The 26299-nt window shown below is 39.5% G+C and overlaps 1 protein-coding gene across 1 annotated transcript in view; it reads left to right on the top strand.

Moving 5' to 3' along the window:
- The window catches only part of EIF2B3 (eukaryotic translation initiation factor 2B subunit gamma), a 96093-nt gene that overhangs the window by 9934 nt on the left and 59860 nt on the right, over nt 1-26299 (top strand). Inside the window, exons 3-4 of the mRNA XM_071564919.1 lie at nt 8410-8569; nt 13891-14002. Coding sequence (XP_071421020.1) covers nt 8410-8569; nt 13891-14002 — 272 coding nt within the window. The remainder of the gene's footprint in view (nt 1-8409; nt 8570-13890; nt 14003-26299) is intronic.

Here is a 26299-nt window from a genome sequence, read left to right as displayed (position 1 = left end):
GGATGCCTTCCATCCTACAGGCAGGCAAACCCATAGGTGTTTTGCAAGAAGAGTCATTTACAGGCCTGAGATGAACGTTTTAATTGTTGCACCTCCCACTGTATGTCCTTATCCCTTTCAAGATCCTGGGAACTCCAGGCTCATTATGTTAACCAGGACCCATGTGGAAGTTAATGGTCAGCATTTCTCCTGTATTACAGTGTGTGTTTTCATTTAGGCCCTCTGTGGTTTCTGATGAATTACACAAATTCAGCCTATTCTAGTTGCAGACATACCAAGCTCTTTGCACATGTATATAGCTGAAGTAATTTGTTTAAAAGCATCCTGGTAAAAATATTTTCCTGTTTTTGTGAGCTACTACTAGTTTTCATTTTTGGGGAGTAAATAGTAGTGTTCATTTTGGTAAATCATCCTTCATTTTCCCTATTTAAAGTATATACAGCTGCCTTATGTAAATAACTGACTGTGCTTAAATCACGACATTGTGACAGCTGTAATGCCCACAATTGCCCTGAAAAGCCTCAACCTCCTATGAGAGAAGAGCTGTTAAGATCCAAACATGGGGAAAATACAGAATTAAAAATCATGCAGGCTAGAAACAAAGAAGGGCTGCAGACAGCAATGAAGGAACATTATTCCAAAAAAATGTGTAAGTAGCCTCCTTGCAGATGGTATTCCTCAGTGAGTATTCATCCCTTGAAAATGGAGTTGTTCAGATCAAACACAATTCTGTGTGTTGATCTAAGATCATAGCCCCAGTTATTGGGGAATATGGGAAGGAGTAGGTGCCAAACATAAACCCATGGAGTTACTGTGCTGGAGAGGGTTTTTCCCTGTGTGTGGTTTTGCAGCCTGGCACAGTAATGTAATATTGATAATAGGCTATCCCAGAGGCTGTCACTTTGTTCAGCATTGGTTTTCTGTCACTAATTTGGTGAAAGTCATGGTGAAGGTCAGTGGACACAACTTGTAGGAATTTAATTTTGCAGTTCTGTCATGTTATGTTAAACTGGGAAACCCACAGAGGTTATCTTGGTTTTGCTCAATTCTGTGCTGAAAAAGGTAAAACAAATGTGTATTAGTTTTTCTCAAAGCAAATTTAGGCATTCTTCTCAAGTACAAAATTTGTTAGCTCCTCTGGGAAGATAGTGAAAATTCTGGATGTAGATTAACAGTGCTGGAAAAACCAGTGGAGATCTTGAAGTCTTTGTAACATTTTTCTTACAACAGCAGTTGCTGCAGACCAAACATCACTGGAAAAATTGAAGAGGTGCTAGAGGAGCTGGTAGCATAGTGTGGAGGATATAATAGGAATCCACAGTTCATAATGGTACTTTTATTTAATATAACATGATTAGTTTTTACAGGAATAAGACTCCAACATTTGAACAGAGCCAATGGGTCTTTCACGGGTGGTTGTCCCTCCTGTGCAGGCTGTAGGTACAGCACTGCCACTGAGCTGTGTCTCACAGAGCCTGTGCTTTGCAGAGTACCTCAGTGTCTGCGTTTTCTTTTGAAGCAGAGTTGAAACTGTGTGTTGTGTAACGACTTGTTTTGACCTTGGAAAGAGTTTCACACCACTCTTTTAATTTAAGGTCGTGCCTGCTTTTTGTTGTGTTGCTGAGAGAGCTGCAGTCCAGGTGATTGCAGGCTACGGGCTAAGACCTTCTTTCCTTTCAATAAGTTGAGCCACTTGAGCTCCTTTAGGACTACTTTTTATTATTATTGTGTGTATGACTACAGCACCTGACTGCCTAAGGCTCTGCTTACATTAAGTGTTAAGCCTGGGCTTGAGCTCTGGGCTTTGGCAGCAGTCCTGCTGCACTGCTGCTGTTGAGGTTGGGGCCTGACTGCTGCCTTCTCCTTTCTGTTCTTGTGAGGCAGAGTCCAAGATCAGCTGCACAGCAGGTCTGGTAGTGCTGCTGTCCACATAGTCCTGGAAACGTGCCTTCCAGGAAGAGTGATGAGGAGAGCGCCATTTGTTTTTGCTTGGAAAGGAGGGATCTGTTGGTGCACTGCATTGAGCTGGGGGAGAATGTACCTTGCCAGGCTCCATGAACTGGCAAACTGGGGGTCTGGTTCTGGGGTGCTCCCTGAGCCTTAGCAGACACTGCTCTCATGAGTGACGGTGTGTGCTTTCTGGATGCCTTTTAATGGGAAAAACAGTCTCCTCTGTGGCATACTTGGGATCTGGATCTGAACCCAGGAAGTGCCTCTTGATGTTGGGCAAATGAGAGAGTCTGGAGAGACAAGGTGGAATGTGTCAGTGCAGTGCCCCAGCATACTGATAGCTTGACAACTGACTGTTCTGCAAGTGTAAGGGTAGCACATTTCTTTTGTTAAGAAAGAAAAAAAAGAGAAAAAGACAGCAGAGACTGAAGCCACATCCTTTAGAACGTACAACTACGTAATAAACCTGACATCTTGTATTGATGTCGGGCAGTAGATTTGCTAAGTGTGAGAAAAGTGGAAGGGATAGGCTACCAAAGGAGGGTGAACAACTTGCAGAAAATGGAACCAGTGAAGGGCAGTGATATGGTTGACAGAGCTGAGAAAATTATTTTTGGAGTACTGCATAAATAGGACAAAATTGAATTTGTTGAAACCAGAGGGAAAAATGGATTGCAAAGCTTATGTTCCAGACCACAAGTTGTGCAGTTCAGTAAGTGTCATAATATCAATGTCCTGCTTTGAAAACATCCTTAATAAGTTTACAAACTTGTGTTCATCTCTAAACTTCTGGGTTTGGTTGCTGAGAACTGTAAATTACCCTTTTCCACCCCACGTGTCAGTTTGAGCATAGGTAATAAGACTTCCTTCTGGGAGGAGACAGGATGCCTTCCAGGCTTGAATATTTTTCCTGTGCCTAGCTTATATGTATGTAAATTAAAAAATATTGATTTTGGATGGTAGCTCTTGAGATAGAAAGATAGCCTAAAATGGTGTTTTCATTGTGTGATCCCATCTGATACAACACATAGGATGAGCCATATGATGGGACTGGGGTTAAGTCTCCTCCCCAGCTTCTGGCATCTTTCTTCCAGCTTTCTTTGAGAAGATAAACGGTGATGCTGACAAGTTACATATGTGAAGGCATTCACATTGCCTTAAGATATTCTCAACTGATGAATTCAGGACCATCCAAGAAATTAGAAGAGACTCCCTTGGCTTCCACATCAGACTTTTCTGTTTTCTTAAAAAAAAAAAGAAAAAAGCTTCTAAGAAGCCTATTTCACATTGCACATTGTCTTTGGAAAAAAGGTGTCTTCCATCTTTTAGTGAGGAGAGGTTGATGCTGGATATCAGATTGAGGGACATTCTGTGCCTCAACTGTCCTCTCTCCTGAGAAGAGTTATTAGAGTGCTGGTCTATAGCAAGATGAGAGCAGGGTAGGTAAATGCTTCATGTCTGCTAACAAAGTACCAAATCATGAATTTCTTCTGAATTTTGCTGTCAAGCACATTACAGAAGCAGAGTGGGAATTCCCAGCCAAAGGCAGCCATTTCAGTTGGTAGTTAACAAGATCCTATAGACATCAAAAACTAAATGAGGTTCCCTGCTCCAGTTAGAGCAGCAGCCATAGAGCTTCAAAGAGGTTACAGGTGTGGAATTGGAGGACTCTTAATGGAGACTGATATAAAAACAGATTCTGTAAAGCTTTGGATATAAGTTTCTGATCTGAAGAGTGGTGAGTAAATGCAGTTGCTGTGAGGTATCTCTGGCTTTGCCTGGAGCACACTAACAAGCACTCAAAATGCTTGCCCACAGCCAAACTGTCATTCCCTTTCCACTCTTTAGAATAATAAAAAGCATTACACACAAACCCACTGTTAATACAACATGTGGGTGAAGTTCCAGGCTATTGTGTATAAAACTCAGTCTTAATTCCAGCAGTAATTATAACTTGTTCCTCTCTCCCCCCTTGTATGGTGACACTGCAGGAAGTGATGCAAAGTTCTCTGTTTGTGCATGTGTTAACTGAGACTGAGTACAGAAACAGTCTAATCCTTGGGTTTCTTTCTTTTCCTGTCGAAGTCTCAGCTGTAATACTTTGCAATTGGAAACTTTTAGCCTTTAACTTCAGTGTTTTGTCTGTTTTCAGTTCTGTTAGGAGCTGGTTCTACTGCTTGTGGATTTTTTGCTTTTTTTCTGCTTATAATGCAATCTGACATTTGTTTTTCTCTTGAGGCTGATTTTGCTCATATTAGAGGCTTCCTTGCAACACATGTTTTCTCATTTTCTAGTCTGCTGTTTTTGAGGCCATCAGCAGTTTAAGCTATGAGGTCCTGCCCTTGTCTATGCTTGATAGAAAAAGCATAGTGAATACCACTAAAAATTCATCATTTGCTGCCAGCTATCTGTGGTAACCTTGACATCTTCTTTTAGATCATAAGGGCTCCAGCAATAACTGCTGAATATAAAAGGGTTTTTAGCATTGCCTTTGTATGCAGGGTGTGAGAAAGTCCAAGGCTTTTTTATTTATGCTGGTATATTACACCATATAATTGCATCCATCTTTTGATCTGTGGTATGAATTAGTTCCATTGAAAACATGTTTTCTATTTTTAAGTCAGTTGTCTTGAGCTGAGTTCGTGAAACATTCAGCTTTTTGGTCTTGTTTTTGTGTAGATTTTCCATAGTATGCTGAGTTTAATTGTTGACATGTTGGTTTTCAGAGTTTTTTCTTTACTGTTCTCTGTTTTGTATAAACCTCTTGATGCTTTATGTTACACTGTTGTATTTATCCAGATCGAGAATGAAAGTCATTTCATAATGCCTGACCGTTTGACAGTTCAGAAACATTTGATGGTGAAGTGCTGTCAGCCAGTGTTGGGTGGGTACAGTGGAGATTTGGGGGTGTTAAGTGCCATGTGTCTGGACTTGCCTGAACTCTGTGCTCAGCAGTCACTGAACTGGAAGCCCAGAGCCCCAATAATGCATGAAGTCAGTCGGGACAGAGAAGTATCTCCCTGAAACTCAGATCAGAGGTGGGATGATCTCTGCAGGACCCTGTTTTTCTCCACTGATCTGTAGCCAAGTCTAAATTTTGAGTTTAAGTAAATTGTAAATCTGAGGTTAAAAGGCATTACTGAGGCCCCACATGACTTTTCCAAGAAACATCATATTCTCCTTGTGTTTTCTGCGGCTCTGTATGGCTGCTGTCCCTATATGAGTAGCACTACAGTGTTTTTCTGTATTCCCTAATCCAAAGTAATTTGCTGTTCTCTTATGATGCTTGATGGCATTTTCACCTACTCTGTGCAGCAGCCTCAGTGGCAGAGCCCTGGTCTGTGGTGAGGGCTCCTCTTTGTCATAAAGTAGTAGACAAAATGGCACAAATAAAGTTTGGCAGAGCAGGAAAATGCCAGAAATTCCAAGCATTTGTTTCATGCCCCATGCATTAGGTGGTTCTCCATGAGTTGAGACCCTTGCCTTGTCCTGCCCCTGGTTGTAATGGTTGTTGAGAGTGCACTTGTGCATGAGTTTTTCTTTCCTTTCCAGTTGTTCTGCTTGGGATGTGTGCTTGCTGGGGTTTTTTTAATCAGTTCACGTTGATTCTTATCGTCTGTTTGTATAATAGTTTGGGGTTGATGTAATCACTGTTACATGTATTTCATTAAGAGATGTGTGTGTGTATGAGGTGTTTGCATAATTCATGAAGTCAAGTATGTTCACATACCCCTTGTCAGCACAGGAGTGTGTGTAGTAAGGACGTACTTCTCTTCTTTGTATCAGTGGCTTGTTGGGAAAGGTGCTCTGTATTTATTTGGCATGTATATATGTAAAAAACCCACAAGCTCCACCATTTATTTTCTTTCTTCTACACCCACCCTAAAAACGTAAAGAAAAACACACACTTCTGCTGAGGTTCTAGGGTAGTTTATTTTTTCATTCAGCCATTAGTTTATTCGTTCAGGAGTTGTACACTGGAAAAAAGGTGCATCCATTAGACAGTGAGGGCTTTATTTATGAGGGGGTGGTGTTTCAAAGTGGAGGCTGTCAAGTCCCAAAAGAGCCTTTCATGGTGTATTCTCAGCGTGCTTCTGAGGCCACTGCTCTGCTCATCAGGAGGAGAGGCAGAAATGTGGGCTTTACAGAGCAACTGTGTGTTTCACTGGTCCCTGCGCTCACTGACGTTTATTTACATATTGGAGAGTAAATGGGTAGAACAGATGGCAACCAGACATTTGGTGGTTCTGTTCCCATGTGCTCCTCAGGGGTCTTGCATTCAGTATTTGCAAAAAGCTTGTCCTATAGTGACGAGAAAAAACCCAGGAGCTTCGTCAGAACTATGAAATGCTTGTTGGGTTTTTGCATTGGTGACAGATTAAAGCATTCAATAAAATGTGAAATAATTACAAGGTTTGTTTAAGAAGTTGAGGTACTTGTTCCTTACAACTGTTGGGGTGTCTGGCTCATTGTATTACTTCTTATTCTCACCATTGGAGTGAATTCATTTTGATTTGAAGCTGACAATCTCTTCCTTCTACAAAGTGAGTGTGAAAAGTACTGGTCTATTTATATGGGTCTTGAATACCTTTTGGCCTTTTCTACAAATATTGTAACTCATTTGTGCTCCTTTAAAAACAGAATATCTGAAAATTTTGCAGGAATTTCCAGGATATTTAGTAAGTGTTTCTTCGCAGTTTATAGCTGTGAAGCAGGAGATTTACTTCCATACCACACTGAATTTTTGTCTTATTTTCTTTGTACACCCTGGAATGTCGGAGCAGAGCTGCTCCAGAGTGCTGGGCAACTTGCTTTAGTGGATTAGGTTGTTGGTTTTTTTCAATGTGTGCATGTTGGTTGTTTTAGAAGTGCTAATTAAAGCACTTTTCCCGTGCAAATCTCTAATATAAAATACACACTTTGAAAATATGTTAAAAGGAGTGATGCAAGTCAGTTTTTGAATGTGTAACATTCTCAGCCTGTGTATTGTTCCTTCCTGTAAAGCAGCCAGGTGTTTCTTGGTAAAGTAGAGAGAAATCACGTGAAAATTGAAGGGCTTGACCTTTTGCACAGCGTGCCAAATCCAGCTCCAAAAGTTTGTGACATGATGGATTCCAGTGCCTTATTGGTAAACACATGAAACTGCCCAGCATTTATAGGAGAACCTGTCAAATAATGTGGATTCCAGACCTCTGCTACTCTCAACTACAGTGTGGAATCTTAGTATTAGATAAAGTCTGTAAACCAAGCTTTTCTATAATAAACATTTTTGTAGTGAGAGACCAATCCTGAAATAGTTTATTTTAAACCAAGATAGTGCTCAAAAATGTAAGTAGAATTTCTGATCTTCTGTGCAGGTTTTACTAAGTATTTTCTAGTGCCCTTCTTATTAAATACTGTTTTTTTAAGAGAGAAAACTGAGGAGCTGTGTCACACTTTGCAGGGAGCCTTCTCATGGTAAATAGTAGCACAGAAAGTGAAAATGGTGAACTGACACGAAAGAAACCCCATCTTGTTGAGACCAGTTTGGAAGGTTGATGATTAACAAAAAGTGGAAACTTGCTACTTTTGTGTAGGCCATGCTGCACAAATATTACGTTAGGATTAGTTTAAATGAAAGTAATTGCTGAACTAGTAGGGTTTTGGCAGTATATTTCACAACCCACGTGAAATACAGAAAATTGTTTCTAAGTAATGGATTTTAGCCAGATTATATTGATAGTGAGCACCATTAATGAAGCTGCTGCATCTTTCTCAATATGTGGCAGTGTTTCTGTATATGTATAAGCAGTTCTCTTAAAGACTTTGTAAGGGGCTTTGGAATCCTTTGAGATCAAAATTAAATACAAGCCTTTTATTAAATAGGACCTAACTTCCTCTTTTTTTTCTTTTAATGTGGGGTGTTGCTGGTTTTAGGAAATGTATTTCTTAACTGAGCCCACCATCGCAGTGCAATTACTGAGTAAATCACGTCCTAGATAGTCTTTGCTTTTTTTGTCCCTCAATAAAATAACATAGTTTAAATATCTTTTCCAGTGGTTTGTAGCCAGATGCACAGTCAGCTAAAAAAGCTTTCTTCAGAAAGATTTCTTTTCTACATCATTATATAAATAAAAGTAGCTGTTGAAAACACTGCAGAATTTCGTGTCAGCCTTGAAAGCCATGGCTTCTGTGTCCATAGGAGCAGGTGAGGACAGTTCAAATGGTCACAATTTCTTTATGGCCCAGAGATGGGTAAGCATTAACTGAACAACAGTAACAGCATCACTCAAGAAAAGTGCAGTGGTAAAAGCCAGGAGCTATTTTTGGCAGGCTATGGCAGACCCTGCGGGTTTTGTAGGTAAAAAAAAAAAAGAAGAAAAAAGTTACTGTGTGTATTTGTTGTTTGGTCCTCAAATGCTACTCCATATGTGGTAATTTGTATCTCTGAAGAGTTTGGGTTTTTTTCTTCTTTGGCAGACTGATGTCTTGGTGTTGAGCTGCGATCTGATCACAGATGTTGATTTATATAAAGTTGTGGATCTCTTTCGGACACACGACGCTACACTCTCCATGTTGATGAAGAAAACTCATGAACCAACAGAAGTGGTACCAGGACAGAAGGGGAAGAAAAAGCCAGGTATGTAGGTAGGAATAACAGGAATACATATTTATTAGTCAATTACAAAGAAACCACTTGCATGTATGATATGTTTAGTTATCAATCCAAGAGCAACAGAAATAAAAAAGAAAGATACCCTAGTTTTCCTTGGATTCCTTGGCGAGGGTGTGGCTTCGTTTTTTCCAGCTCAGAATTAAGTATTAGACTCGTGTAATCTTGCAGGCTCTGATCCAAAGCTCACAAGAGTTAAGGGGAAAGCTCCAGGTGATTTCAGTGAGTTTTGGATGAAACCCTGAATTTTTGTTACATATGAACATTAAAACCATTAGGTTTTTCAAGAGCATTAAGCATCAGCTGGGAATTTTACCATTCACTGTAGGGACCAGCACTAGATGGGTAACAAATGCTTCTAGAAATTCCCCCTCTCATGGTATATATGGAATTACTCTCCTGAGACCACATCCAGGAGCCTCTTGCTAGGCAAATCTCCCACTGATTTCAAGGACTTGATTAGATGCTTATCTTGTCCCTCTTACCATAATATCTTCGTTAGTGCCTTGTAATCTTTAATGTATCTATTCTCACAACACTGCTGTAAGGCAGAGCAGGGCTATTTACATGCTGAAAGTACTAAATACCATGCAGTTGTTCCCACACTAAACCTCTCATTTTCTTTTAATGATATCTGTTAAATTGCTGAGCCTTGATTATTGCCAGCCTAGTGGGTCCTGGTCTGTGATTAAAGCTCAGAGGCATTACAGGAGTACGAATAAGAAAGCATAGCTTCAAACTGAGAGAGGAGTGAAATGCAAGCCAACAGTTGGACTACGTGTGTGTCTGAAAGTGGAGGAAACGTGTTTTAAAAGACAGCTGCTTAGACTCTGCATGAAAAGGCTTTTCTGGAGCAAAGTGTAAGGTTAGTAGGGCTGAAAGCATTTAGTACTTGGACTCTCAAACAGCTCTAGACCCCATATTTTTGAAAAGGCAATCTAGGTGGCACATAAAACATTGTCAACAGCACTGCAACAGCTACAAATTTGAGCATTCAGGAGTTGTAAAGTGATGGGTCTGTGGTTAAACATCACAGAGCTGCCTGGCACATCAGCTCTGAGCACACATGGTGGGGACAAGGAGGTGTGTGGGGATAAGCAAGTTCATCTGAAGACTCTGCAAATATAAACGCATCTCATTGTACATGCATTCTTATTTTGCTTATTTTTTATGTCTGTGTCCTTGACTTTGTAGCATAACTCTGTACGTGACTTTTTAAAATTCGTGTATGGTATCTTGAATCTGTAAAAGACCAAATTTGAAAATAATCAAATTCCAATTATGTGCAAGTGTTTTACCACCCATGGTGTTTTACTGTGGGGTTTGATGCTAAGGTTTCCTATCCAAAACTACTCAAGCTGCCATGGATAGCACTAGTGATGTGTTTTCTGTGAACTGTCTCAGATGAGACATGAACCCTACCAGACCTTTGTCAGTCATTAACTGAAAACGGGAGTGCCAAAACAAGAATTTGAAGTTCTTCTCCAGGTTCTGGAGGAGGGGTAGTACATTTTAGAGAACACTAGACCCTCCTGCCTTTGGTTACTACTTGACTGAATACACCCTATTGCTGTCCACACCAACCCTGCTCATCCCTCTCTTTTCCCATGCTGGTTTCTTGCCAGCCTCCATTGTTGTTCTCTTTGCTTAGTTTCCTCCTTCAAGGATCCTTATCAAGAGCCCAGCTTCACTTTGTCATAAATTACTCTTTTCACTACCAGTTCTGTTCCCCCTTCTGCTTCTGACTCTTGATCTGCTTCATTTATCTGCCTATAGTTACCTGTTTACTTCTGATTCCTGTCTCTGTGGTCTGATGTCCTTTCACAGACAGTCCCATTAGTTTTCAGGGACTGCTTTCTCTCCCTTCCAGCCTGTTCTGCAAAATCCTTGGTTTATGTTTTCTTTCCCCTCACCCTTGTGAGCTTATGAGTTTTATTTCCTTGTGAAAAACAGATTGCAAAAACACAACCGATGAAGCTGCTGCCCCCGGAGCATGTTGGAGTGTGGCTGCGGAGCCTTGTGGCTTCTGTGCTTTGGTTGTACCACAGAAATCTTTAGATAGCACCTGCTGTTTGAGCAGTCCTAGGAGCTGAGGAATTGGAACAACCTATTCTGAAGAATAAAGTACACAGAAACTTTTGCAGCAAAAGTAGAAATCCAGAGAAGGATAGAGAATGTGAACCTGCAGTTTTTCAAAGACTAGTAAGAGCTTTTCAGGGGAAGGGCCACCAAACGATTTCAGCTTACACTAAACACTTGTTTTTTCTTCAGCCTTAGAAGCACCTGAATGGTTTTCACTGAAGTTTTTCAGATGATTCTTCTAGGGCAGGCACCTGGCATTGGAAATTTTATCCCAGACAGTTAAAACTTGGTGAAGCTTATAAGCAACTGAAGGCAAGATAGTGATGTGGAATATGATGGGCAGTTTTTTGTAGTATGTGGCACAACTATCTCTTCCTCCAAATTGTGACACATATATGTTTCTATGTTCTTGCACTGTACTATTGAAGTGTTTGTGTTAGGAAATGGATATTATTGAACATTCAAGAACTGTGATATAAGGACCAGTTCTTAAAGTAACATTAATTACAGTGTTAAGTGGTATAAATTTGTACTGATGATTTCCTGAAATGTTTGACTCAGCTGCAAATTACAGGGTCAAGTTCAGTGCCTTTTATATTTGGGGGATCATATATTGATAGTAATCATCTCATTGGCTCTTTTAATTGAGCAATAAGAGGCATGGCAATAAAAAACACAACACCAAAGTGCTAGTGAATGATAGTAACCCAAATAAACAGAGAGTGTCAGGAATTCAGACACCCAGAATGGAGCCATATGCTTAAAGATGGTCTGCAAGAGTTTGATTGGAAAATAGTGTCTGAACCTTTCTGTGTATAAAGAAAGGCAGAAAAAATAGGGATGGTGACTCTTTCCTGCTTATTTTTCTTGTCTTGAAGGCAGCAGGCATGTCATCACTGGTATTCCCTGTGTTTGCCAGAAGACCTCTTGGTGGTCTTGAAAACTGCATCGTGTGAATTCTCTCCCTTTAATTGAAAGGGTGGGGATACTGAATCTTTAACAAAGGTGTCTTTTTCTCAAATGTCCATTAATTATGTTTGATTAAAAGGCATTTTAGAAAATCTGAGATTTATTTCTTCTCATCACTGAATTGCTCAACATTCTCTTGTGATGTCATGAATTTTTTTTGATCACTAAAGCCCTTAAAAATGATGGGGATCTAATTTCTAAAGTATTTAATAAATTGCAATATCAGTGTCAAATCCTTATTTATCTATCATGGGAAGGCAAAACACATCCTGCATTCCAATTCTGTATTTGAAATCATTTTTCTAAGTTATTGTCACTGCAGCTCTAACATTTTTCTCCTACTTTCCTTGAAGGGGTTTTGTAAAGTAGTTATGCATTCATTTTTCCATTTATTTTTTCCTCACTAAGTAATGCTAGTGGGATTTGAAACAGCATTCTTGTATCTCTGGATAATTGGGTTTAATAGTAAGTTTTGCCTTTTTTAAATTAAGAAAGTATTGCTAGTTATTGTCAGTGTACTGAGGAAAACTTGACCTGGCATCCACTACAAAAAAACTACAGCGTGTTCTCCTGGTTTCACTGCTTGTTCCTTATCTATCCACACCGGCAAGAGAAACCGGTTTGGTGTCAGTCATGTAACCAGTCCTGTTCTCAGCAAGTTCTTTTTCCCTTTTTCCTGTTGCACTGAGTTTTGCTCTGGCAGTGTAATGTGTTATGTTACTGTAGGAACAACCAGAAGGCAGATAGGCAGGACCTGAACTTTGAGAGAAGTGTTGGTACCTTGATGTAAGAAAATGGGTCACTGTTGTATTTCCAACCTGTCAGGAGACCCCACTGAGGTGGTAGAGAGGAGGGCTCATTATCCCCTACTCTCAAACATCATTGCCCTCCATAGCGTCAGAATTGGCACTGCTTTTGAGACTTATTTATTTCTTATTTACAGCAATGGAGCTTTATTGTAATTGTATTTAATTTATGATAGTGTTACATGTTCAGGCCTATTTTTGTACTTCTTTGCTGTATGATTAACTTCTGAGAAGGGTGGGTTGGGGGATTTTCTGAAGAGGCTGTGCTTGATCACTTGGATCAAACACTGCCACAGGAGAGCTTTCAACAGCTGCATAGGCCTGACTGTATTTTGATAGTGGTTATTACTGTGGTAACTCTGAAAGAACAAATAAAACAAGGGATGGGGCTGAACTGGGAAAAGTAAGGTTAAAAATAGTTTAGCTGAAAAAGATCTTAGAGAATTGGCTGCTTCTGTGGCATGCTGTTGCTCCAATGTGGTTAAAAACTTAAAAGTTAGGAAGATCAAGTATTTCCCAGTTTGGCCCAAAATAATAGTATTTAGTGGGAGAAAAGAGATTTTTGTTAGAACTGTACCTTGGCTTTCTTGTACAGCCTGTGGTTCTGTGCAGATCAATATATGGTTGTCACCAGAGTGATGGTTCATACTACAAAGTGAAAATTAGAATAAGCTGCCACCACTGTATCCAGATGTTGTGGAAAGCTGTTCAAAAACAAATGCTTTACATTTCAGTAGGCCAAAGTCCCTGTTGCTGCTCTGTCACTGATTGCAGGAGATGGGGATTGCCACAATAATATATGTGACTGTTAGGTATTCTCTTGGTTGGCAGTTTATAAATAGATACTTAAACCTGGTTAACTCACCAAGAAACATCTGTGGTAGAAGTCTTAGAATCTATACCTTTGTGTCTGTTTGTGATTTAGGTTTGTAACTGCTATTAGTATTTATCTAAAATAGATGAGTTGCCAAATATTTGTATCTTAACTGAAATCATAATCCTCTCCAGACCACCTAATTCCACTGTGGACTGGCTTATGATAAGGAAGAAGCAGTTGGATTTTGAAGAACTTGCTGCTTGCCTTGCGTTTGTTGTTGTGTAAATTCAGGTAGCAGGTTTTTTATTAAGAAAAAAAAGACAAGGAAAGCACAGCTCAAGAGAGTGTTGCATGTAAGGACCTGTAGTTGGCATCTTCATAAAAAGGATGCAAAAAGCTTGCAGGGCCAGTGTTTTGAATGTCTTGATGTATATTGGCTACCCTGACTGAAACAAAGTTGAAAAAGTTATCCACAATATTTATTACATTTGTTGATTTGCTGCGGTAGCCTGAAACCTACTTAATATTTGCGGGGTGGTTGGTGATCCCATTTGTCTTTACAGCCTGCATTAAAGCAGGGTTATATAATGATTATGTTTAATTTTCTACTTCAGTGGAGCAGCGTGACTTCATTGGAGTGGATGACACAGGAAAAAGATTGCTCTTCATGGCTAATGAAGCTGACTTGGATGAAGAACTTGTCATTAAAAGATCCATCCTTCAGAAGTAAGCTCTTGAGTCCTTGTAATAGAAACTGAACTTGGAGTGGGGTAAAATATTTGTGTGCTAGAAGTGGTGGTTAAAGACATAGTAGGATGAGAAGAGAACAGGAAAAGCAGCTTTTGCAGTATTCAGGACGCAGTATTTTATTATTTGTTACATCATTACAACCAATTGATAGGCTTGTCTTACACCTTTACTGTGAAAAATTCCAACAAAAGAAAAGGAATGCACATAAAGGTAACTCTTCTTGAAATGAAGGCCATATGCCATAGTGCAGATAGATTCAGACATTCTGAAGGGTTAGGCCTTTGTCCATAAATGAAATGTTGGTCTCATTGGTTGAATTGCAGATGGGTTTGAAGAGTATCCATGAGAGGCACTCACAATTTTGTGACCCTTTTCTGTGTAAAACACACAAAACCTCAGCTGTCTTTCCAGGCCCCAAAAGTTTCATTAGAGAATCTGTGTTACATCCTCCATCAAACTGCACCAGGGACTTGGGTGAATTTATTAAATATGCCAGACCAGCTGAGCTTCTTGCACAGTGTAATTCATATCCATTAGTAGGAGAAGGAAAGGTGACTTGTTCTTTATGCTCTTCTGTACAGTGATTTAAGTTTTTTCAGACACACATTGTCTGATGTTTTGTGTGGAAACCTCTGCTGACTCCTTGAGAGGCCAACAACCTTTGTAGTCTGTCACAGACTGACTGACAGACTTTCACCTCTGTGAGATGAGACACCTGTGGGACAGCCATTTGAGAGCTGGGAATTCATCCATGTGGACCTTTTAAGTCAAGGATATGGACATCTGGGATCTGCTCTCCGATAAATCTCGGCTGTGAAAATGCCTCTGGTGTGTGCTGTAGGCCACAGCTCAGTGTAATCTTTCCTTGAACATCCTGCTACCAGATGTGAGGGAGATGCTCTGTGCCCATGGAAACAAGATCTGTCTTCTGCCCAAGTTTAAGGATTGCCCTAGAAAGAAGGTGATCAAGAGTGGGCCCTGTTAACTGCATGTTTGCACTGGGTCTTTCCTGGGTTTTCCTTGGACATAACACAGACCAGGTGGCAGGCAAACTGTCTGTACATACACAGCAACTGATCTGCACAGAATAGGAAATTCATCATTGTTATATTCTGTGGGGTTTTTTGCAAATGAAGACTAATAGATCTATTTTGGGCTAGGGAGGAATATTTTATGTACTGTTAGTGACAAGCTGTCTTTGTGGCTTTCTCCTGGCCCTGGTGGGTGGCTGTGGTATAATGACTTAAAAATTGCTGTAACATGTGTGATCTTAGTTGACCCCTGATTTTACAGGTTCATCTAACCAGAGAGTTCTCATTCCTATAGCTAAATTAATCAGGCTTTATCCTGCAGACTAAACTTTGGCCTCAGGAGCACCTGTTCAATTACATTGTCTACAGCAGATATTCTTGGGCATAACAGTTTGGGATTTGGTAAATGGGGTCAGTGATATACAGATGGGATAAAAACATATGTGTCTCCCTGTCTTTCTTACATTTCCACAGCTATGAAAGCTAATTAAAGCATTAGCGACCCTCCAAGTAAAGCCCAAAGATGATAGAATAGTCTAGAAGAGCAAAGAGGAAAGATCTAAGTGCTAAAAGGAAGTAAAAACCAAAAAATATGCTTTGAAGCAGCAGGCAGAAGTATTGGGCCAGTATCCACCTGGGTGAGCCTCTGACATATTAAACTGCCTACTTTGGATGCTGGTGTGCTCTCTGTTTTACGGTTGCCATTTGGAGAAGCTCTGAGGGAAGCAAAATAGTATATGGAAATTGTCAAATATTTTCAATTGAGGCAAATCCAGGGTAGCAACAACTGTGGGAGCTCCAAGAAGACAAAAGTGTTGGCAGCTAATGATGTTTTAACCACTGTGCTGTCTAGACCTGCTCAACCCTGACATTCTCATGTGAGAAACAAAAGCAATGCTTAAAACAGTCTTTGAAGTCTTTTTTTAATACATGATAGTAAAGCAAGGAGAACAAAAAAAAGAGAAAAAAAAAAAGCAAGCCCAATCTCGTTTTCTTCATGGATCACTTAAAGTGACTGACTTTCAGCTGCCATGTTGGCTGTTTCTTGATCTCTGGACTTTGTTTTGATGAAATAGCAGACTTTGTGGCAAGATGGTGGGAGAGTTTCCAGTACACTCATTCATTCCTCTGTAAAATACAATAGACATCTTGAGGCTGTTGCTTTTGTTTGTTTTGCTTTTAATGGTCCCTTTGAAGGGTTATAGTGGTCTTGTTACATGAACTCTAGAACTCCTCCAGCGCTTGTTTTGTTCTTCAGATCCTTTTTCTATTTTCTTTTTTCTCTCTTTAAGGAGGGGAGTGGAAGGAGGGACAGGGAGGGAGTGGTGAAAGGAATGGGAAGAGGGAAGATGAACTTTTCTTTAAAGCTAGGAGTTCTGTTACTGGTAAAAATCTAGATCCCATACAGAAATGGTTCAAAGGCCCTTTGGCTTCCCTTCCTCACAGGAGGGAAGTTGTGTTGACAAAACATCCAAAGCTGTAGAACGCTAATTTAAATCCTTGAAGAAAAACCTTTTTCCTGACCTTTGCCTTCTTCCTATCATTGGATTTCACGCTCTTCACTTTCCTGCCATAAAAGAGCAGCTGGTGGGGAGGGACAAGGGAAAACACACATTCTCCTGAGTACCTGTTGAGTATTAAAATATTTATTTGCTCTTGACTCAGGCATTTTGTAATAATGAAAGTGTTACAGAATGAAATATTTTAATGAGATTTCTAAGCTCATGGTATAACCTGTTATTCTCTTTCTCAGTTTGGTTAGGATTTCTTTTCCAGATTTGTTGTTTTGATTTGTGTTGTGGTTTTGTAAATCGTGGATAGCCATTTGGGGTTTGGGATTGCCTCTCCTTGTTACACCACAGAAAAGAGTCTGGACTTTGCTCCTTTGCTTGCCAGAGCAAATCTGGCAAAGCTTTCCATTCAGCTGTTAAAATTATCTTTTCTTTTCCCTGAGCTGTTAATCACCCTGATGACAAGTCCCACAGGTAGCATCCTCCCTCAGTAAACAAATGGAAAACAATATCAAATACATCCATCCAGGCACGTTTTGGTGTGCATCGGGATGGGCCAAGAGACAAATTTATTGGTGGTGCCTAGAGAGGCTAATGCTGCTGGGGAAAGCGTTTTCAAGGAAATGTTTCCCTGTTTGGGTAATGAGAGCTTATAAAAAGGCATGAACAGCCTGTGCATGTCATTCACTTTGGCAAATAGCTGCAAGATGAGATACTAGAATGAAAGAAATACAGTTTGGGGAAGTTTCAGAGCCAGCTTAGGGCCCTTTGAAGAGAAAAAAATAAAGTTATGTGCTCATCCCTGGAGCCTGGTTTTGCCAGTGACATCTCTCTGACTTGGGTCTTGACAGGATGAAGGAGTGAGGAAATGATGAGAATTCCATAGCTGCTGCCTCTGCTTTGGGAGGGGGCAAAGGTATTTGTTTTCAAAGCATGGTTACAATGGACAGGGAGCTTTTTGCTCCACCTCTGATATTTATGGTCATGCAAAGTGAGACAGTAAAAGACACCTGTTGGAGCAGGTCTAAATTTGGAGCATTTCCTTTTAAGATCTTGTGGGCTGTGTAAGGGTGAGTTCAGCCTTCGTGGGTGTTCTGTCTGCCCAGACGCAGGTGCAGGGCTTCTCCCAGAGAATATGTTAATAAATCACCGTGACAGTCCCAGCTACTTATTACCTCATGTGCTTCAGACAGAAAGGAATACCTCACTATAAATATATACAGTACTAACATTGGTAACCTTGAAGTAACAATGCAGATCTGTTTTTAAGATATTTTACTATAAAGAGAGGGGTAGGATGGGGGAGTTTTTTTCTTTTCCCTTTGTATTATGAGAGAAAAAATGAATGATGTAGTATAATTCCAAAAGTCAGCGTTGCCAAGTGGGTAGGTAATGGGAGTTCAGAAATAGCTTTGATACACTTGATTTCCTCTCTGTTGCCTTGGGATATTGTCTTTTTTTCCCTACTGATAATTTGTATTAAATAGGTAGATCATATATAAATACATGCAACTTCCTTAGTGTTTCTGTTATCTAGAACTGTCGTTGGGAAATTGGCATCTCTGAAATACTCTGCCACTCCTATGGGGGTTCTTTTTTTTCTTTTAAAATCTATTTTCATGAGAAAGGCTTGGAATGACACTGGTACAGGCAGATGCTCCACTGTGTAAAGCATCTTAAGCTGTATCATGGGCAGATGTCTTCTTCCAGATCCAGCTGTGCTGATAAAGGGGGCTATTTTCTCTAAAATGCGACTTTTACAGAGCCATGTGTAGATAGATCTTCATGTCTTTTCTCTTAGTCCAGATAGGCTCTTGCAGTTAGTCCAGGTCTGCTCTTTTCATAATTAAAAATAAAATTTTCTGGCTCTCATTTAGAAAATAAGTGAAGTCCTTTTTGGCTCCTCCCTCACAAAACCAGAAATTGTGTGTGTTGATTTAGTTAATAATCCTTTTGCAGATGCATAAGCCAGAAAAGAATCTGGTTCCCCTTCCCAGAACTGAATTGGTTTCACAGTACTAATAGGAATTTAGAAAGTTGTAAAAAGTTATTTTAGCCAGTAAAGCAAGCGGATCTGACTGAATCAAAACAGGGGAACTAAGTCTATTGAATAAGAGGGTGTGACTTTTACATACTGACTTCTCAGACTATAACCACACTTTAAAAATGTTGGTGTAGTTTTAATCATATTTCTTTAGAAAAGAGGATTTTGCTGAACATTTCAGAAAAAGATACTGTTGTTATTTGAGCCATGAGTTGGGAGTAGGTGTTCTCAGGATGCCCATGTAGATTTTGTTTAGAACTTTCTGGGTTCACTAAGAGTAGCTGCTGTAAATAAAAGGCATTAATTTTCTTAGAAGGTTTGCCCTTTTTATTATGCATTTAAACTTTGCTCAACTTGCTCTGCTTTTTCTGTAAATGTGCTGAGGATGAGTGTAGTGTTCAACTTCAGAAATGGAGTATTTTTTAAATGATTTACTGTTTTTAAAATTAATATAGCCAAATATAAAGAAAACTTCTTAATTTAGTGCTTTTATATGTTACACTTGTACAATAAATATGAACATACTATAAAAGCACTTAGTTAGACGTTGACTTTATATTTTAAAGAACATAGTGCTATTACTGATTTTAATGCTGTTGCTTCCAAAGGATTTTATTGTGTTTTGCTGCTGCTGTGTTATTTTATTCATTCATTGGTGGGAGGGTTGAAAGGAATGTACAGCATATCCAGGTTCTGTTTATAAAAGAAGGGTCATGCTGCATCTTGACAGCTTGTACAGGTAAGAGGTCATGAAATCTCGTGAATCTTAGAATCTGGAATATTAGCAGGAACTCCTATTCAATCCAGCTATAGAAAAACTTATTGGCAATGGCTTTCATTTTGCTGCAAGATTCTTGCCAGCGTTACAGCACACACAAGGCTAAAAGCAGAGAGCGAGAGGCTCAGCATTTGGTTTCTAATTGTCAGTAAATGTACATTGCACGGATTATCATTAGTCATTTGTCTGTCTGTCTGTCTGCTGCGGTCTCAGACCAGCACTTAGCCTGTGATTTGGTTTTCCTTTTCAGAGGTTTCAAATGAGGAAGAGATGACTGTATTGCTTGGACACCCCTGAGTCCATGTGACTTGGTAAATGCTCTGGATGAGTCACCAGGCTGGACAACTCCAAAGTTGAAGTTCATTGTTACTCTAAGCCAGGCTTAGGTCTTGAAAAGATAACAAATGATGTGTTCATTTTAGAAAGGTGTCTTAATACTTGAATACAGTTGCCACTGTGTACCTTCTGGTAAGGCAGTGTTAGCTTATTTCAAAGAGTTGATAGGGAAACAAAGCCATCACGAGGTGGGTTTTGTGACGTATTTACCCCAGTTGATACAGATGTAACCTGTATGATCTAAAATTTCATCTGAAAAGTTTGATTAGGGCACAGGCACAGAACGATCAGTTGTTTGCTTTTCAGCCATAATTCTGTGTAACTGCCTGATGAAATCTTAGGGTTTCAGCTTGTGCCCAGTGATCCCAGAATGACCAGTACGGGACAGAGGGGCACAGAGTCCTCATTGTGTGGTTGGGATGGTAGAGATAGAAAAAAAAGCCAAAGGTCAGAGGAGTTATCCCTGCTTGTGCGAGCACTGTCAGGCTCTCCCCTACCACATGTCCACCATGTGTTCCTCATCAGCGGGATGTGGAACTCCATGACGCAGAGCAGACTGGAATGCGGAGTTAGTTAACACCCGCCGTTGGGGAATTTATCAGCCAGTGTGGAATATGGGGGGGAGGAAACGGCCTAGTTTAAAGCAAAGTAAGGGTGAAATGAGGCATGTGACTGTTCCTGTTCAGTTAAAAGGTATGATTCTGCTTGGGGCTGAGGTCCTGGCTTATGAGCCCGGCCAAAGTTTGTGGTTCCCTTACTGTTCTGCATTATTGATGCATTTTTTAAATCCTTTAAATTGTCGTGCTTGGCAGAAGATTTTTGCAGAAAGCAGGAGGGAAATACTCTTGGGATTTTTTCAGAAAACCATTCATTTAGTTTATTCTAAGAAGTCCAGGTTTTGGAGACCCTTTCCTTCATCCTGGTCACTGAGATCCCAAATCAGTAACTTGCAGGGATACATAAAAGCGATAGCCTCTCTGTTGAAATTAGCTACACTTGGTGTCAGTTGAACTGCAGTTGTGTAATATTTTTACTGCTGATTTATTACACTTACTTTGTGGCTACTGTGAACTCTAACCTGGGTAATTTACTGTGATCATTCACACTGCTAAGAATATTGCAAAAGTCAGAATTTACAGTTAGCTGGTTGAAGGTATATGTGGGCTCACATCCTTATTGGGTTTGTATTCTACTTTATTTGCAGCAAATATATATCTTTCAGAATGTTTCCATTCATTCAGAATACAATGCTGAATTCCCTGCTGAATAGCTGTAGTGTGGTTCTCCCCAAACAGCATTGTGCTGGCAGTTTCTGGAATTACACAGGAAATGAAGAGCATAGCAAACTTTCCTTTCTCTTGCTAAGACATGCTCCCCAGGAGTTCTTCCAGTAGATCGAGTAAATAGCAGAGATCTGTTCCTAAGGGCAGCATGTTCTCTGCATTTCTGCTTTGAGAAATCCTAATTTTCTCTGCCTTTAAATCCTTCCTTTCTTCATCAAATTTATTGCACCATTTTTCCAGCTAGAGGAGATTAGATAGAGATTCCTTTTACAAGCCGTAAAACTTCTTACCACTTTTCTTTGAGATTTTTTTAGAACCTTCCTTCCCCAGTCACTGAATATTATATATTTTGTTAAGAGTAGGTGGCTATTAGATCTTGATATGTGAACTGGCAAAATGTGAACTGGCAATACAAAATGCTGTATCTTACCCAGTTACTCATTCTAAGTATAACTTGCATATACCTGCAGATTGGCCAACAGCAGCTGTTTTTACTGGTGTTACCTAGGTTGGTCATCTTGAAATTCTTTAACTTTTTAAAAAATGTATGTGTGAGTGTGTATTCATACTTAGGTTAGTGGAAGCTCAGGAGTTTAAAAAATCTGGGTCAGTCAGTACAGGAAGATTTAAAAAGGGAATAATTTAAGGGCCTTCAGACAGAAATGTTTGGCTGATGGACTTTAATTAAACTCTGAGGGTTGGAAGCAAACCAGTAAGAAAGCAGGGAAATTTAAGTTTAAGCTCAGCTTGTAGTTTTTCTGCATGTTAATTGTTCAGCAGCTGGTGATATTTGCAAGAGCAAAAGACTGTCTTTCAGTATTCCCTTTGTTTTTCCTCCCTTTGCTTTATTATTCCCAAGGGGTAGCATTAAATATAATTTCAGAGGCCATTTGTATCCTTACCTTCTCTGTCCCATCTCTATGGTACATGTGTTCATACATGTACATATATATGAGTAATATATAGCTGTGTTCACTGATGCATTGGCATAGCATTTGTAGAACTAAGTGTATTTTTTTGTTTAGTTTTTTTTCCCTCAAATGGGCTACATCATTTCTGAAAATACCTCTGAAATTCCCACTTCTGTGACTTTGAGCCTTAGCCAGGTAGAATAGTAATAACAGAATCACGGCCAGTGGTGCCATAAATTTCAACTAAAGTATCGGGTGAGAAGTCTGATTTCTGTTTGTACTGTTGTGAGAGGTATTTATGCAGGGCTGGCCTTTCAGCAAGTGTGATTATTTTCAGAGAGGCCCTCTCTCCATTCTTGCATTAGAATGTGCTGGGGATGTGTGTGGGGAGCAGCACCTGACAAACAGCAGCCAGACGGAGTAAAATCCCTTGGGAATGAGACTTCTTTTTATGGCCGTTTTTCACTTCTAAGGCTCTTGAAAAATACTGTTCTTCAGGTAGATCTCCTTCGTAGATCCCTGGGTTAGCATTTGGGTGCCTGCCATTTTCCCAGACCAAGGAGCTACTGAAGGCTTAAGCTTTTCCAGCAGGAAGGTATGCAAGCACATACTTTGCAGCACCAGACGCTATTGAAAGAATAATGGACCCTTCCCACATTCAACACCATTCTTCTTGCACACACTCCCAGACCTCTGGAGCCACTGTGCTAGCAAATGATTACATTCTGGTTTTCTTCCGTAACTCTTCCTAAACAAAATGTTAATTGAAGCATTGATTTATACAATTCAGATTTCTATGTTAAGTCAGTGTAGTTAAAAGTACCCACTGGCTATTGAGGGGATAGATGAGTGAGACAAATTAGTGCTTGCTGGTGTATTTTTCTATAGCTTATCCTTTGAGAAAATAGTATATATTTCATATTTAAGGAATATGTCTCTTTCACATGTTCGTTTTAGATGTAGCCCGTGGTTGTGTAGCTTTAGAATGCAGGATTCTATTTGTTTTCTGATTGACATTATTAGATGAACAAAGCAATGTGCAAAAAAGCAGACAAGCATTTTTTGGTATGTCTTTGATATTTGTCAACTGAAAAGAAGAGAGTATGATACTAGGGATGTTAAATAGATTGCAGACCTTCCTACATGATGGGAATAACCTGGGGTAAAAAATGGCTTCTCATGTGCTGAACAACTGTTGACTTAAAGGGTTTGCAGAAAAGTTGTCTGACCTTACTTTTCGTAATCTGTTCTTGCCTTTGGAAGAAAATAAAAGTGTCAATCTGATTGTTTGTTGTAGAGAACCATTAAAATAAGCAACCTTTGTGTTTCCAGAGGAAGAGTTCTCTAGATCTGCAGGTGATCTTGTGCTGAAAAGGATAAAATTTAATGTGAATTGGGATGTTGTCATCTATTTGCATTAATAATGCCTTGTCATTAACATACAAGGAGATCTCACTTCTCCACTTGGCTTTGTGATCTTGTGAAGTCCACTTGATATTTGTGTCTCATACTTTGCTCATTCCCAAGGGATTTTACTACTTCTGGCTGGCTGCTGTTTGTCAGGTGCTGCTCCCCACACACATCCCCAGCACATTCTTTGCACAAGTGAAGGTATAACCTGGAAATCAAGAATGGCATGAACAACAGAAGTGTCAAATCCTGGAGCTGAAGCACAGTTGAATAAACTGCTGGAAAGACACCTGTCACTTTACCTGTTCTGTCATTTCTCTATTTTGAAGTTGTAACTGATTGAGTCACTGTCTTAAAGGCTCTGGGTACAAGGATATGAACTTGTCTGTATGAGAAAGGTGTCTAATACCAAGGTATGGGTGACAGAAAGATCATTGCAAACTGCAGCACAATAATTTAATGACTGGTTTTACTTTGACACTCTTTCTATGCTTTGACTTAATTTTCCTAAATGAAAACCTGTTGTGTCCACAATGGAAGTGACTCAGAGGTTCCATTCAAGACTTCTGGAAGGCTTCAGTCTGTTACCTGCCATGTGCCTACATATCTACTACTGATTTCACTGCTCCTCCAGTGGCAGTAAGAAAACTGGCCATAAGTGTTAATTCATGTCTCATTGGAAATATGCAGAGTTTCCTACACTCTAGATATGCTGATACTTAGCTGGTGAATGTTTTTATCACTGGGCAGTGGCTGAAAAGTGGCTGTGTGGTGAAGAGGTGAAAGCCAAACCAAGCTGTATTTTTTTTTCCCCAAAATTCTGGGATGTTTTGGCTTTTAAATCTTAACATGAAGAAGGACAACCAGACAAAGTCTGTACTAATGTGGATCAAAATACAGTGGGGAAAAAAGTGTATGAGAGCCCATTCTTAGTAGTCCTGTTTGTTACCTTAAGCAAAAATGTCACCCTCCCTGCCACTGTTTGTGTCCTGAGGAGAATCCAGTGTTCACATCTCTGAGGAACTCCTGGTGTCATCCATTTGAATAGTAAGACCTGGAATCAAGATTAATAGTTAGTAAGAGGCCAGTGTTCTGCTGCTACTTGATAATTTTGTGTTTATTTGCTAAACAGAGATTTTGACTAGTTAGGGGAGTTTTATGGTTTCTGAGTACTGTTTGTTACTGCAGCTATTTCATACTGTCAGTTTTAGCTTTGTTTCTAAAGGAGAGGTGATTATTCTTGTTGGCAGAAGTAGAATGTTGTATGGTTTGTACCTACAGAAATTCCTTCATGGCTTCAGTTTGTGCTTGGTTTTTGGCTAGTTTGCAAAAATATGTGATCCAATTGATCCAGTCATGTTTTTAATTGAAAACATACATAGTTTGTGTATATTATAAAAGGATCATTTGCATATAGGGAAGAGCCCATGAAAGTGTGTTTGAGAATTCTTACCTGCATCTGGCATAGAAACAATTTAGGCAATTATTTTATGTGTATCCACTGTATGTTTTTTTTTTCTTTTTTATCAATGTATGTCAGAAGTTTGAATACAAATAAAGTATGCTATGCAAGCTAATTAAATCAATGCCTCTGTGGAGGCAATTTAGTTTCTGGAATTGCTCTTCTAAATCTGAGATGTAAACAAAAACATAGTTATTTTTATATTATTTCCCTTTGCCTCATGTACGTGATTCTGGAAGCTGGAGAGATGTTTATGCCTCTTTTTACAGCAGAATATTTGGCATGGCTGAATTTTTATTGAAGCATAATTCCTGGTTTCCTTAAAGCTGAGCAAGACTACTGTACAATGGGAACACACATTAATTTGAATTGCTGTGAAAGGCTGTTCATGTTAAACCTGACAAGGCAGCAAATTGTCCCCAAGTGTTTTTTCATTGAGTTGCTTGCTGCTTTTGTAGAAATGGCTACTTCACTCACAGAGAGTAAATGGGCAGCTTTTCCTGAAAGAAGCGTGTGCAAAGAACAGTGTTTAGTCCAGGGGCTCTTACTGTCCATCCTTTTATTTCCCCTTCCTACCAGGGATAAAGCAGGAACCATTGCTTTTAGTTCTATCTCCAGAGGCTGCTTTTTTTTGAAGTTGCCTTTAGTTTGTTCTTTCTTGGTTGGTTTGTAGCTTCCTTACAGACTATGGGCTCATTGTCCTGGTTTCTTTAAAAAGTAGAATGCAGAGATATTACCTTAAAAAGTATATTATCTTTAAAGTATAAAGAACTGTACACTTACCTATATGACCCATGCTCCCATTAAATGTGCAATTCCAACTCTTTAGAATAAACCTATTTTGTAGTGAATTCCAATATAATAAAATCTATTTGTGAGGAGTGCAGCTTCTGTGGTGTGAATAGTCAGGCCCACCTTTTCTGTTGCAGTGCAAAAACTCTTTTATTTTTAATAGCAAATTATTTTGAGAGCAGAGCCCAGAAGCGTGGAATTTTTAGAAGTAAACTGGTCTTTTAAGGCTTCCTGTTCATTTTGGTTGGGCTTATTGCTTTTTTTGCCTCTCTCCGCATTTACTTTTTTTTTACTCTCTCTGCAAAGCAAGCATTGTAGACTTGGCCTCTTTTATATTATTAATATAGTTTAGAGGGTTAGCACAGGTCTTTATAGTTACAGATTGGTTCTAGTACATTTTTTTTCTTTATAAACTAAGGGCAGGACTGTACACGAAATCTCTGTTATTGTATTTGTGCTTTGTACTGGTGCACTTGTTGACTGTTTTACAAGCCAGTAACATAGTAGCCACAGGCTAGGAAGCTTGCCCAGAAATCTGGCATATTTAATTAGTGCTAGTAAACAAGCCGAGTTTCAAATTTAATTTTTCCTTCTTTAATTCCTATAAACCTCAAGCCATTTAAAACTTAATTTTGTCACTAGTTTCGTTTATGCAGTTGGATAATACTGAAACAGTCCACAACCACAGACAGAATGGTCCCAGTCTTTTCCAAGC

Source organism: Pithys albifrons, chromosome 10 (genome assembly GCF_047495875.1).
Source record: "Pithys albifrons albifrons isolate INPA30051 chromosome 10, PitAlb_v1, whole genome shotgun sequence".
NCBI lineage: Eukaryota > Metazoa > Chordata > Aves > Passeriformes > Thamnophilidae > Pithys > Pithys albifrons.
The sequence above is the reverse complement of the archived record's forward strand: the minus strand, read 5'-3'. Positions and strand labels throughout refer to the sequence as shown.